The 13175-nt window shown below is 44.3% G+C and overlaps 1 protein-coding gene across 2 annotated transcripts in view; it reads right to left on the bottom strand.

Moving 5' to 3' along the window:
* ascc3 (activating signal cointegrator 1 complex subunit 3) overlaps nt 1–3897 on the bottom strand; it is a 161391-nt gene extending 157494 nt beyond the window's left edge. The window contains exons 1-3 of one of the 2 annotated variants that reach the window (XM_052489893.1): nt 3807–3897; nt 3039–3185; nt 1879–2029 (exon numbers count right to left, since the gene is read on the bottom strand). In XM_052489893.1, the coding sequence (XP_052345853.1) occupies nt 1879–2029; nt 3039–3128 (241 nt within the window). In that variant the 5' untranslated portion in view covers nt 3129–3185; nt 3807–3897. Of the gene's footprint in view, nt 1–1878; nt 2030–3038; nt 3186–3770 lie in introns of both variants that reach the window. The other variant, XM_052489894.1, reaches the window with a different exon arrangement.
* Between the last annotated feature and the right edge of the window lie 9278 nt (nt 3898–13175).

Here is a 13175-nt window from a genome sequence, read left to right on the forward strand (position 1 = left end):
ACATTAAAAGGACAAAAATCCATGGTCAAGAACCTTTCAAAAATATCCCAAACACATGTTTATTATCGCGGAAGGCTCTCTAGACTTTCAATGATGAAGACAAAAAAATAGAGTAGTGGCGAACAGAAAGAAAATAAATTGAACAAAATTGGCTTTTTTTCTCATAAAAATGCACTTTCATCACAGGGTTTCAAGGAGGTAGGTAGGCAGGCCATAATGTTTATCTTGGCGAGCTCTTAGACAGCATTTCAAAGTACATATCCTAACTGTACAACATGGTTTCAGTGACCTACTGCATGTCTCCATTGTTAGAATGTACTGTACACTTATTTTCTGACAACATCCTGACATTCTCCACTAAAACACCTCAGCTAAGAAACCTGCATCAAGCTCTACACTAGGTTATGCATCTTTCAGAGATACTGGCCTTGGCCTGATTCTCTGTTGAAAGGCTCTTGTATGACACCCCCAGGTAGTCAGCCTCTACTAGCTATCATGAGCTCTTGATCCCCCACATACATGTAGCTGCTGTTAAAACCCCAGGCTTGTTCTTAATTTACATTACATTTAAGTCAAATTTGTCTTCCCTCAATTCCTTGTGTCCTCTCTCCTCATCACCTTCTCAAAACACATCCTCTGGGGCCTCCTGAGTGGCGCAGTGGTCTAGGGCACTGCATCGCTGTGCCACCAGAGACCCTGGGTCCGAGCGACCGCGAGGTCCATGGGGCGACGCACAATTGGCCTAGCGTCGTCTGGGTTAGGGAGGGTTTGGCCGGTAGGGAAATCCTTGTCTCATCGCGCACTAGTGACTGCTGTGGCAGGCCGAGCACAGTGCACGCTAACCAGGTCGCCAGGTGCACGGTGTTTCCTCCTACACGTTGGTGCGGCTGGCTTTCGGGTTGGATGCACGCTGTGTTAAGAAGCAGTGCAGTTTGGTTGGGTTGTGTTGTGTTTCGGAGGATGCATGGCTTTCGACCTTCGTCTCTCCCGAGCCCGTACGGGAGTTGTAGCAATGAGACAAGATAGTAACTACTAACAATTGGATACTACAAAATTTGGGGGAAAAGGGGGTAAGATTCACACACAAATATAATAATAAATAAATGCATTTTAAAAACACGTTCCTCTAATGCGTTTTGAGAAGGTGAGGAGAGGGGACGTGAGGAATCGAGGAGAGGACGTGAGAAATCGAGGAGAGACAAATTGAGGGAGCCTCAAAGATGCCTTCTCGTGTGTCCTGCAGGGCCTCAGTCTCTTCCTGTACACTACAGAGGTGCTCCGCCCGGGGGTTAGGGGGACAGAGGGGGGTGTGTGTGTGTGAGAGATCCCCCCCATCAGGCAGTATCAGAATAGTAATAAGAGCAGTAGGAGTTGGCCGTGTGTTGCACCACTGTACGACTTCTGGAGGAGTTGTGGGGGATTTGCATCTAATCTAATTATAAGTCATATCAGGAAATCTGAATGCCATTGTGGGGCGGTCCCTGCTGTTCCTTTTGGTGGAGCAAGCTCTCCCTAGGAGGTTGAATCCCAACAGTGGAGGGGAGGCTCAGTGCTTTGTCTTGAGACTAAAAACTATAGAGGACGATTGCACATTTTGACAGCGAAGAAATATAATACATTTAAGTGCGGCCCTTCGGACCTCGGTGAAGACCAAATGCGGCCCGAGGCAAAATTAGTTTGACACCCCTGGCTTCGTGTATATCATCCAAGCCAATGAGTTGATTACCCAGATGGTGTCTACAAAACAACAACTGTCTTTGCCACTGCTTGGAATAGTCCTAGGGAAAACACTGTCTATTCACCCTCACAGATAACACAACATTAAAATGGTGCTCTTTGACTGAACGTGCATCCCTGCCAGTCAAGCAAGTTGATTACCTATCTGCTTGGCAGCCTGTAGGATGCTCTTCAGCTCCTGTGCTGCAGCCTGCTGCTCTGCCTTCTCTAGGTGCTGTGTGAAGAACTGGACTATCTTCTGCCATGTCAGGCCCTCTCTGGAAAACAGCTCCTGCCTCTTCAGACGCTTGGTCTAACATAAGACAAACAGACAGCAAGGGGATAAAGTTACAGATTTATCATGAAACTACATAGATATTGGATGCACAGTGACCTCTCTCTGCATATCCCTCTCTATCACACACAAACACACAGCAGAGGGTAATTCTAAGTCCTTTTCAAAGACATAGTGCAGCAGCATATGCTAAGTTCCTTGCATAGCGAGCGACTTTGAAATGAGCCTTTCCTTTAGCATTGGGTATTAGTGCTCATCAGGTCAGGGGGTTCAGTGCAAGGAGGGGCGGCAGCAGTATTAACACCATGCCTTTATTACAATCAGCACTTCCATGTCCTCTAGAACTAAAGAATTTTAACTGATAATCTCCCAGCGACCCTCATTAGTCCCTCTTTTCCCTCAAGCAGCAGTTTTCACACTGTGGAGGATTTAGCACTGGGAGAACAGGGCAAGAGGTGGTGGTCTGAGGACCAGGCCCAATTTCCTCCTAAGCAGAGTATCTCAATACACACCAACAACTTAACAAGCCCCCGATCAGAATGAGAGAGGAGAAAATAGGGGAATAGAGGCAGAGGCAAAGATTAGAATATATTGTGAAATGGGAGAGAGCAGATTAAAGAAGATAACAGGAAAAGAGAGGTAGCATGGTAAATGGGAGAAGGCTGGAGAAAGCAATATCAAGGAGGGAAGTGAGTGAAAAAAACACTACAAGTAGCCTGTGTTCACAACAGTCTAAAGCATCCTCCTCAATTAGCTTAATTCACATACGTAATCAGCTCCACCTCCATCTTATAACAAAGCAGGGCGGTGAATTTCTAGGGACCTCAAGATGCGATATTACAATACTACGGTGCCAATATGATATGTATTGTGATTTTATCGCGATTCAATGTTACAAACATATTGGAGTTTTGGTGCTGGCACAGCCGGACTAGGGATAATTGCGATATTGTTAAATTGCCAGTGTCCATTCACAAAGGTTAGTCAGATATGGTCTATAATGTAACTTGCTTTGGGTTAGCCTTACCTTCAGATCATATACTTCTTCAGTGAAGTCTTCCTGCTTGCTGACAGTGGAGAAGGAGCGCAGAGCGCCGGTGAGCCGGGGTGGAGACATTGGTTGCCTACCACTCTGTGGTCCATAAGATTCTACCAAACACAGTATATTTCTGATCTGAAAGATTAAAAAAATATTCACATTTAGGGTATAAAATCAAATAGCGGAGTAACCAAAACAATACATTTTCCCTCACCACCAACAAAGAGACTTGATTTGTTTTCAACTGGAAGATTACGTCGATGCATTACGTAGATGCTGTCATAACTGAAGAGTTGGGTAAACAATTTAGGTAACGTAGCTAAATGCTTGGTCTGACAGCCTCTCAACTCCATTGACAGTTAGCTAACGTTATCTAACTCTGGCTAGCATCATAAATTAGTTAGCTAGCTCAGCTGACAATGCATGTCGTGGCTAACAATAATACAGCCACTTGCCAAAACGAGTCTTTGAAAGAAATGCTGTAATTTCAATGTCAACAACGTGACTTTGTAGACATTAATAGAATAGTTAACATGAGCTAACTAGCTAGCTTAGCACAGTTAGAGGGAGACCAAATGGAGAGACTTGCGTTAGCTAACAGCTAACGTTAGCTGCTCAATTTAACACGTCTCCCGATACAATGCAATGGCCACAAATGCAGGACAATGTGGTACTTGTCATCATAATAATACGAACAAAGAGTGTATGGATAAATTGTACCTGTTCTCGTAACGACAGCAAGGACTTAATACTCACGTTTCTACACTTTCAGAAGCGTTTACGTCAGATGGTCCGTCAAAGGTGGAGTAGTGGGTATTGTAGTACATTTATGGATACTTGTAGGCCTGTAGACATGGAAAGGACTACAATATCCAGATTAATCAAAACAAGAAGCAAGGCATCAGTAATCAATTTGTGAGAGAGAAATCAGCGAACTACAGGTATTTATGACAATTATATTTGCCTACAGTATCATCAAAGATACTGATAACTAACTTCTTTTATTTTATAAAAATATTATTTTCACAGGTATATTTTTGGGGTTATGAAACGGGTCCCTTCAAATCAATTTTATTTGTCACGTACACATGGTTAGCAGATGTTAATGCGAGTGTAGCAAAATGCTTGTGCTTCTAGTTCCGACAATGCAGTGATAACCAACAAGTAATCTAACTAACAATTCTAAAACTACTGTCTTATACACAGTGTAAGGGGATAAAGAATAATGTAGGGTAAGTAACATTATATAAGGTAGCATTGTTTAAAGTGGCTAGTGATATATTTACATCATTTCCCATCAATTCCCATTATTAAAGTGGCTGGAGTTGGGTCAGTGTCAATGACAGTGTGTTGGCAGCAGCCACTCAATGTTAGTGGTGGCTGTTTAACAGTCTGATGGCCTTGAGATAGAAGCTGTTTTTCAGTCTCTCGGTCCCAGCTTTGATGCACCTGTACTGACCTCGCCTTCTGGATGATAGCGGGGTGAACAGGCAGTGGTTCGGTGGTTGATGTCCTTGATGATCTTTATGGCCTTCCTGTAACATCGGGTGGTGTAGGTGTCCTGGAGGGCAGGTAGTTTGCCCCGGTGATGCGTTTTGCAGACCTCACTACCCTCTGGAGAGCCTTACGGTTGAGGGCGGAGCAGTTGCCGTACCAGGCGGTGATACAGCCCGCCAGGATGCTCTCGATTGTGCATCTGTAGAAGTTTGTGAGTGCTTTTGGTGACAAGCCGAATTTCTTCAGCCTCCTGAGGTTGAAGAGGCGCTGCTGCGCCTTCTTCACGACGCTGTCAGTGTGAGTGGACCAATTCAGTTTGTCTGTGATGTGTATGCCGAGGAACTTAAAACTTGCTACCCTCTCCACTACTGTTCCATCGATGTGGATAGGGGGTGTTCCCTCTGCTGTTTCCTGAAGTACACAATCATCTCCTTAGTTTTGTTGACGTTGAGTGTGAGGTTATTTTCCTGACACCACACTCCGAGGGCCCTCACCTCCTCCCTGTAGGCCGTCTCGTCGTTGTTGGTAATCAAGCCTACCACTGTTGTGTCGTCCGCAAACTTGATGATTGAGTTGGAGCGTGCGTGGCCACGCAGTCGTGGGTGAACAGGGAGTACAGGAGAGGGCTCAGAACGCACCCTTGTGGGGCCCCCGTGTTGAGGATCAGCGGGGGAGGAGATGTTGTTGCCTACCCTCACCACCTGGGTGCGGCCCGTCAGGAAGTCCAGTACCCAGTTGCACAGGGGGGGTCGAGACCCAGGGTCTCGAGCTTGATGACGAGCTTGGAGGGTACTATGGTGTTGAATGCCGAGCTGTAGTCGATGAACAGCATTCTCACATAGGTATTCCTCTTGTCCAGGTGGGTTAGGGCAGTGTGCAGTGTGGTTGAGATTGCATCGTCTGTGGACCTATTTGGGCGGTAAGCAAATTGGAGTGGGTCTAGGGTGTCAGGTAGGGTGGAGGTGATATGGTCCTTGACTAGTCTCTCAAAGCACTTCATGATGACGGAAGTGAGTGCTACGGGGCGGTAGTCGTTTAGCTCAGTTACCTTAGCTTTCTTGGGAACAGGAACAATGGTGGCCCTCTTGAAGCATGTGGGAACAGCAGACTGGTATAGGGATTGATTGAATATGTCCGTAAACACACCGGACATGGACGTGGAAAGGTTTGGGAACCCCTGGAGTAGGGGAATAATAGAAGAATGTAATTACAGCTTTCTAGCAATGAGTTTATTAATCAGTGATGATAACTGGTCTGTGGGTCAAAGGTTGGCCCATAAGCCGTGTTCAGGTGCTAGTCAGAACTTGGAAACTCTGACATTTCTGACTTGCTGACTGGTTGTAGGAAAAGTTTCCTTGTTCCAGGTAGGCTCGTTGAGAACAAGTTCTCATTTGCAACTGCGACCTGGCCAAGATAAAGCGTAGCAATTCGACACATACAACAACACAGAGTTACACATGGAATAAACAAAACATACAGTCAATAATACAGTAGAACAAAAGAAAACAAAAAGTCTATATACTGTGAGTGCAAATGAGGTAAGTTAAGGAAATAAATAGGCCATGGTGGTGAAGAAATTACAATATAGCAATTAAACACTGGAATGGTAGATTGGCAGAAGATGAATGTGCAGGTAGAGATACTGGGGTGCAAAGGAGCTAAATAAATAACAGTATGGGGATGAGGTAGGTAGATAGATGGGCTGTTTACAGATAGGCTAAGTACAGGTGCAGTGATCTTTAAACTGCTCTGACAGCTGGTGCTTAAAGCTAGTGAGGGAGATGTGAGTCTCCAGCTTCAGAGATTTTTGCAATTCGTTCCAGTCATGGGCAGCAGAGAACTGGAAGGAAAGACGACCAAAGGAGGAATTGGCTTTGGGGGTGAACAGTGAGATATACTTGCTGGAGCGCGTGCTACGAGTGGGTGCTGCTATGGTGACCAGTGAGCTGAGATAAGGCGGGGCTTTACCTAGCAGACACTTGTAGATAACCTGTAGCCAGTGGGTTTGGCGACGAGTATGAAGCGAGGGCCAACCAACGAGAGTGTACAGGTTGCAATGGTGGGTAGTGTATGGGGCTTTCATGACAAAACGGATGGCACTGTGATAGACTGCATCCAGTTTGTTGAGTAGAGTGTTGAGGCTATTTTATAGATGACATCACCAAAGTCGAGGATCGGTAGGATGGTCAGTTTTACGAGGGTATGTTTGGCAGCATGAATGAAGGATGCTTTGTTGCGAAATAGGAAGCTAATTTTGGATTAGAGTGTCTAACCAAACACCCAGGTATTTGTAGTTGTCCACGTATTCTAAGTCAGAGCCGTCCAGAGTAGTGATGCTGGACGGGTGAGCAGGTGCGGGCAGCGATCGATTGAAAAGCATGCATTTAGTTTTACTTCAATCTCATAGAACAAAACGTATAAAATCACCTAAACCGGTGTTAAAGATATTCTCCTGTACTTGTGTATACTTTTTAGCCAGTAGTTCTGAATGTAGTGTCCACGAGCCAAAAGTGGTCCCTGAAAATTGTGTACTATGTCACAAATGTAATTTTGCACGCCCAATTTTTCAGTTTTTGATTTGTTAAAAAAGTTTTAAATATCCAATAAATGTCGTTCCACTTCATGATTGTGTCACACTTGTTGATTCTTCACAAAAAAATACAGTTTTATATCTTTATGTTTGGAGCCTGAAATGTGGCAAAAGGTCGCAAAGTTCAAGGGGGCCGAATACTTTCGCAAGGCACTGTATGTGCACCACTTCATTACTCTCTCTTTCGCTCTACTGTGCGTGACACTTGCTAGATGTCACTCAAATGGTGAAGGGCTGAAACTAAAATTGCTAAGGGGCTGGCCCACGTAGGGGTAAATGTAGGAAAAATAGCGTCACACAGCTTCCAGAAAAAAAGTTGTTTTCAAACTAGGGATTCCGTGGCTAATTGAGGTAAAACAGTCATTCTGCTCAAAGATTAGGACTACAAGCTGGTGAGCTCTATTAAGGCCCAGCAGTAGGCTACTAGTTAAATGGGATACATTCCAAACTGCTCATAATTCTGCTCATAAATTCCCCCATACTTGGTTTGAACCCTGGCGGGACATAGGCCTACTTTGAAGTGAATTCAATGGAGATAACAAACAATCTTATTTCAATCTTTCACTGTATTAAAAATATAATTGTTTTTCTTATAAATAGTTGATGTAGGCCTAAATACATGTAATAACAAGACAACAGTGAACATGTTGCTTCCACATGAATGATGCAGCAAAAATGTCTAAAATCCTGTTTTTGCTTTGTCATCATGGGGTATTGTGTGTAGATTGATAAGGGAAAAACTATTTAAGACATTTTAGAATAAGGCTGTAACGTAACAACATGTGGAAAAAGTCAAGGGGTCTGAATACTTTCCAAATGCACTGTAAGTCGGACACATGACATCCCGGCAACTTTGTAAAAAATCAAACACTTTATATCGGAGTTGTCTCAAGATGGCTATGCATATTCACGACATGAGTACCCTAGTATTTCTCTCTATTGAATACAGGTGGTTGATGTCAACAACCATTATCGAATATTCAAAAAATGTATTCAAATAATGAGATTTATCCACCAACCCAAAGAGAGGAATAGGCGGGAGCTTTCTTGTCAGGATATCCATCATCTTTGGTGTAAACGGTGTGAAAAGGCTAGCTAGTTAGCAGTGCACGCAAGTAGTGTTTCAATTGGTGATGTCATTCCCTCTGAGACCTTGAAGAAGTCGTTTTCATTGCTCTGCAAGGGCCATGGCTTTTGTGGAATGATAGGTAACGATGCTTCGTGGGAGGTAGTTGATGATGTGTTCAGAGGGATCGTGGTTCAAACCCAGGTTGGGACAAGGAGAGGGACCGAAAGCCATATGTCATATTGTGTAGAGAGAGGAACATTAGACTTAGTTAATTAATTACTTAGGAATAGGTGCTTGTGTATGCTTCGGCGTTTCTTCTCTACGGTGCATGGATTAGCCCTTGATCATGACTCCCAGTTACATTACACATAAGAGTCGTTGGACGAAGATGTCTTCTGTACTGGGAGTTTTGTTATTAAGAGCCCAGTCTGAACATTAACACGCGTCACTTGCGGTACGGTTTTGGAAGCATTATCTTATCTTTCATGTCAGTGAGAAATAATTTTCAAAAAACTCAAGTTTAAATTGTTACACATCTTGATGGGTTGGTGCCAGTGGTCCCACACGGTCATATCTCATTGTTACAGCGCTTGTTTACGGCAAAGAGTCGGGAGACCACGTGTGCTAATTAGCTATCTAGCATGCTCCGAACAGCTGCGTGTAAGCTGTACAGTGTCTTTACATAAAATCCTAATTTTTCTCATGAATTCTACAAATGCCACATAGGCCTGATAAATAAAGTTTACCAATCAATACGGCAGGGTCAGGCTGCTGAAATGGCAGATTGTGCCACAGGCCTACATGTGTTTGCAACAAATAAGCCTCAAGGTCAACACTGCATCTCATCTCAGGCCTATCTGCCTGATTGGATCACATAATTGGATCATAATTGATCACTTAATGGTCTAATCAAACTTGCCTTAAATTGTGTTAACTTGTCTTTACATACATATTAATTTACTGTGAGGGTTAATAATATCAATGTGACCTACATTAATAGTAGCAAAGTTATGTAGGCCTAGAGAAAGGCCCAAGCCTTTATTATTTAATTCAGTTACTACAGGAACCGTATGAGATGTGATATTCCTTACTGGTAGCTGTGGTGATATTTGATGTTAATTTGATAAGGTCACGCCTCATGCCATCTGCTGTCAAACTGGACCAAAACAGAGGCAGCATGTTGCAGCCAATAGGATGGGGCTATTTGTCTGTCTGGGCACATAATGGGTTGGGTCCAGCAATGAAAATCATATGCTAAATTATACCCCTATTATCCATCCCTGCTATGTTATGGAAGATCTCTGAGGACATTTAAAATGAAAAGATATGCTAAATATTCATAATCTGGTCACACTTAATGCAACATTGTAGCCTGTTAATGTATATTGTTTGATGTGTGTTTAATGTAATGGTAATCTTTGTCCGGCGGGTCATTGATGAATATGCCTGGGAAGGGTCAGGCTACAGGGGACTCACACATTCTAATCTCTCCTTAACTTTGGATATGAACCAGTCTTATCCATTGAACATAGCTCATCCTAATTCTAAGCACAGATGTATAAACTGGACCCATTCATTACTGTAGGATACTGTATGTGTTGGGAGGTCTGGCTGTTTCAGCTGGATTGGTGATGGACTTTCACATAGTGATGATGAGAAGGTGGATGGGGTTAAACGCAGGGACTCCTCAGATTAAGTCAAAGACTGTAGGATAACTGTTAAAGACTGTACATAAATACTGGGAATGCTTTGGAGAGGGGCGACGTCTGTTTCATACACCCTACCCCTTAATAGGGTTACGTCCCCTGAAAACCTAAAGAAAAACCTTTCAGTGCCACACAGCAGTAAAACTCATCTTCCTCTGTCCCTTGACATGTGTTTTGTGAATCACCCAGCCTCCACAAACCTTTGTAATTCTGAAACTGTCCTCTACTAACCCACCCATGAAGGTAGCTCATCTGATTCATCCCATTTGACTCCTCTCCGGTCCTCCCCTCTTCTCTTCTCTTTTCCTCTCCTCTCTTTTCCTCTCCTCTCTTTTCCTCTCCTCTCCTCTCCTCTTATCTCCTCTCCTCTCCTCTCCTCTCCTCTCCTCTCCTCTCCTCTCCTCTCCTATCCTATCCTATCCTATCCTCTCCTCCCCACACACACAGATAACATGTCCTCCAGTCGAGGCTACGGGGCATGGATTGTACAGTTTGAGTTTTATTAGTATGAAGTTATCATGAGTGGTGCCATCCCATATCTAGCTGTATTTAACACTAACCTAATTCCAAGTGAGCGTTATCAAGCTCTTGACCTTACCATGGGCAAAGGCATCTGAAACAATAGTAGCAAAACTGCAGAGGAAACTATGCAAATTATGTATTAGAAACAGAGACCGTCAAACAAAATTCAAACCCATTATTTGGCAAGCTTCAAAGTGAGAATCACACAGTTTCAACCAATGTATTTATGATTTTTAAACGACATATTAACTAGTAATTAACTGTATGTAATACCAACAAAAATAAATAAATAAAAGTAACAAATGATTAAAGAGCAGCAGTAAAATAACAATAGCGAGGCTATATATGGGTGGTACCGGTACAGAGTCAATGTGTGGGTGCACCGGTTAGTCGAGGTAACTGAGGTAATATGTACATGTAGGTAGAGTTATTTAAGTGACTATGCGTAGATAATAACAGAGAGTAGCAGCAGTGTGAAAGGGGGAGGGCAATGCAAACAGTCTGGGTAGCCATTTGATTAGATGTTCAGGAGTCTTATGGCTTGGGGGTAGAAGCTGTTTAGAAGCCTCTAGGACCTAGACTTGGCGCTCCGGGTACAGCTTGCTGTGCGGTAGCAGAGAGAACAGTCTATGACTAGGGTGGCTAGAGTCTTTGACAATATTTAGGGCCTTCCTCTGACACCGCTTGTATATAGAGGTCCTGGATGGCAGGACTTTGGCCCCAGTGATGTACTGGGCTGTATGAACTACCCTCTGTAGTGCCTTGCGGTTAGAGGCCGACCAGTTGCCATACCAGGCAGTGATGCAACCCGTCAGAATGCTCTCGATGGTGCAGCTGTAGAACCTTTTGAGGATCTGAGGACCCGTGCCAAGTTTTTTTTTTGTGCCCTCTTCACGACTATCTTGGTGTGTTTGGACCATGTTAGTTTGTTGGTGATGTGAATGCCAAGGAACTTGAAGCTCTCAACCTGCTCCATTACAGCACCGTCGATGAGAATCGGGGTGTGCTCGGTCCTCCTTTTCCTGTAGTCCACAATCATCTCCTTTGTCCTGATCACGTTGAGGGAGATGTTGTTGTCCTTGCACCACACGGTCAGGTCTCTGACCTCCTCCCTATAGGCTCTCTCGTTGTTGTCGGTGATCAGGCCTACCACTGTTGTGTTATCGGCAAACTCAATGATGTTGTTGGAGTCGTGTCTGAACGTGCAGTCATGAGTGAACAGGCAGTACAGGAGGGGACTGAGCAGGCACCCCTGAGGGGCCCCCGTGTTGAGGATCAGCGTGGCGGATGCGTTGTTAGCTACCCTTACCACCTGGGGGCGGCCCGTCAGGAAGTCCAGGATCCAGTTGCAGAGGGAGGTGTTTAGTCCCAGGATCCTTAGCTTAGTGATGAGCTTTGAGGGCACTATGGTGTTGAACACTGAGCTGTAGTCAATGAATAGTATTCTCACGTAGGTGTTCCTTTTGTCCAGGTGGGAAAGGGCAGTGTGGAATGCAATAGAGATTGCATCATCTGTGGATCTGTTGGGGCGGTATGCAAATTGTGTGGGTCTAGGGTTTCTGCGATAATGGTGTTGATGTGAGCCATGACCAGCCTTTCAAAGCACTTCATGGCTACATACGTGAGTGCTACGGGTAAGTAGTCATTTAGGCAGGTTACCTTCCTTGGGCACAGGGACTATGGAGGTCTGCTTGAAACATGTTGGTATTACAGACTCAGACAGGGAAAGGTTGAAAATGTCAGTAAAGACACCTGCCAGTTGGTCAGCGCATTCTTAGAGTACATGTCCTGGTAATCCATCTGGCCCTGCGGCCTTGTGAATGTTGACCTGTTTAAAGGTCTTACATTGGCTGCGGAGAGCGTCATCGTACAGTCATTCGGAACAGCTGATGGTCTCATGCATGTTTCAGTGTTACTTGCCTCGACGCGAGCATAGAAGTTATTTAGCTCGTCTGGTAGGCTCGTGTCACTGGGCAGCTCTCGGCTGTGCTTCCCTTTCTCGTCTGTAATAGTTTGCAAGCCCTGCCACATCCGACAAGCGTCGGAGGCAGTGTAGTATGATTCAATCTTAGTTCTGTGTTGACGCTTTGCCTGTTTGATGATTCGTCAGAGGGCATAGCGGGATTTCTTATAAGCTTCCGGGTTAGAGTCCCGCTCCTTGAAAGCAGCAGCTCTACCCTTTAGCTCAGTGCGGATGTTTCCTGTAATCCATGGCTTCTGGTTGGGGTATGTACGTACAGTCACTGTGGGGACTGTACGTACATTTACTGTACATATAAATACATTACAATCCCCCTTAAAGGGTACCAAAATAAAACTCTAGCCCTTTCGGCACAATGACACATAGAATATATTGTGGTGAAGTGCTGACATCATTCTCTGCATGCCAGCTCCAAATTACCCAGTATTCTTTCCTCTCTTTCAAACTGATGTGTTATTCTATTATGTAAATGTTGCACTGTGATCCGTACCTGCTACACCTGCCATCAGCATTTACATTATGACTGAACTTGTTATGGCAGCCAGACAGACAGAATGATTTCTGTGTTGTGCTCCCTATGATGTGGGCCCTGACACAGCAATGAAAGAATAGAATGTGTCTAGTGGTAACAACATTCTGTAGGCTATTCATTTGTACACTGAACTGCTTCAATGTGAATGAATAGGCTACATTCTATGTCTCTGTTTTTCCTTGTTGGAAGCAGTTCATGCTTTTCCTGAGAGTTGAATCAGATGCAGAA

This window comes from Oncorhynchus keta, chromosome 31 (assembly GCF_023373465.1).
Source record: "Oncorhynchus keta strain PuntledgeMale-10-30-2019 chromosome 31, Oket_V2, whole genome shotgun sequence".
NCBI classification, from domain to species: domain Eukaryota; kingdom Metazoa; phylum Chordata; class Actinopteri; order Salmoniformes; family Salmonidae; genus Oncorhynchus; species Oncorhynchus keta.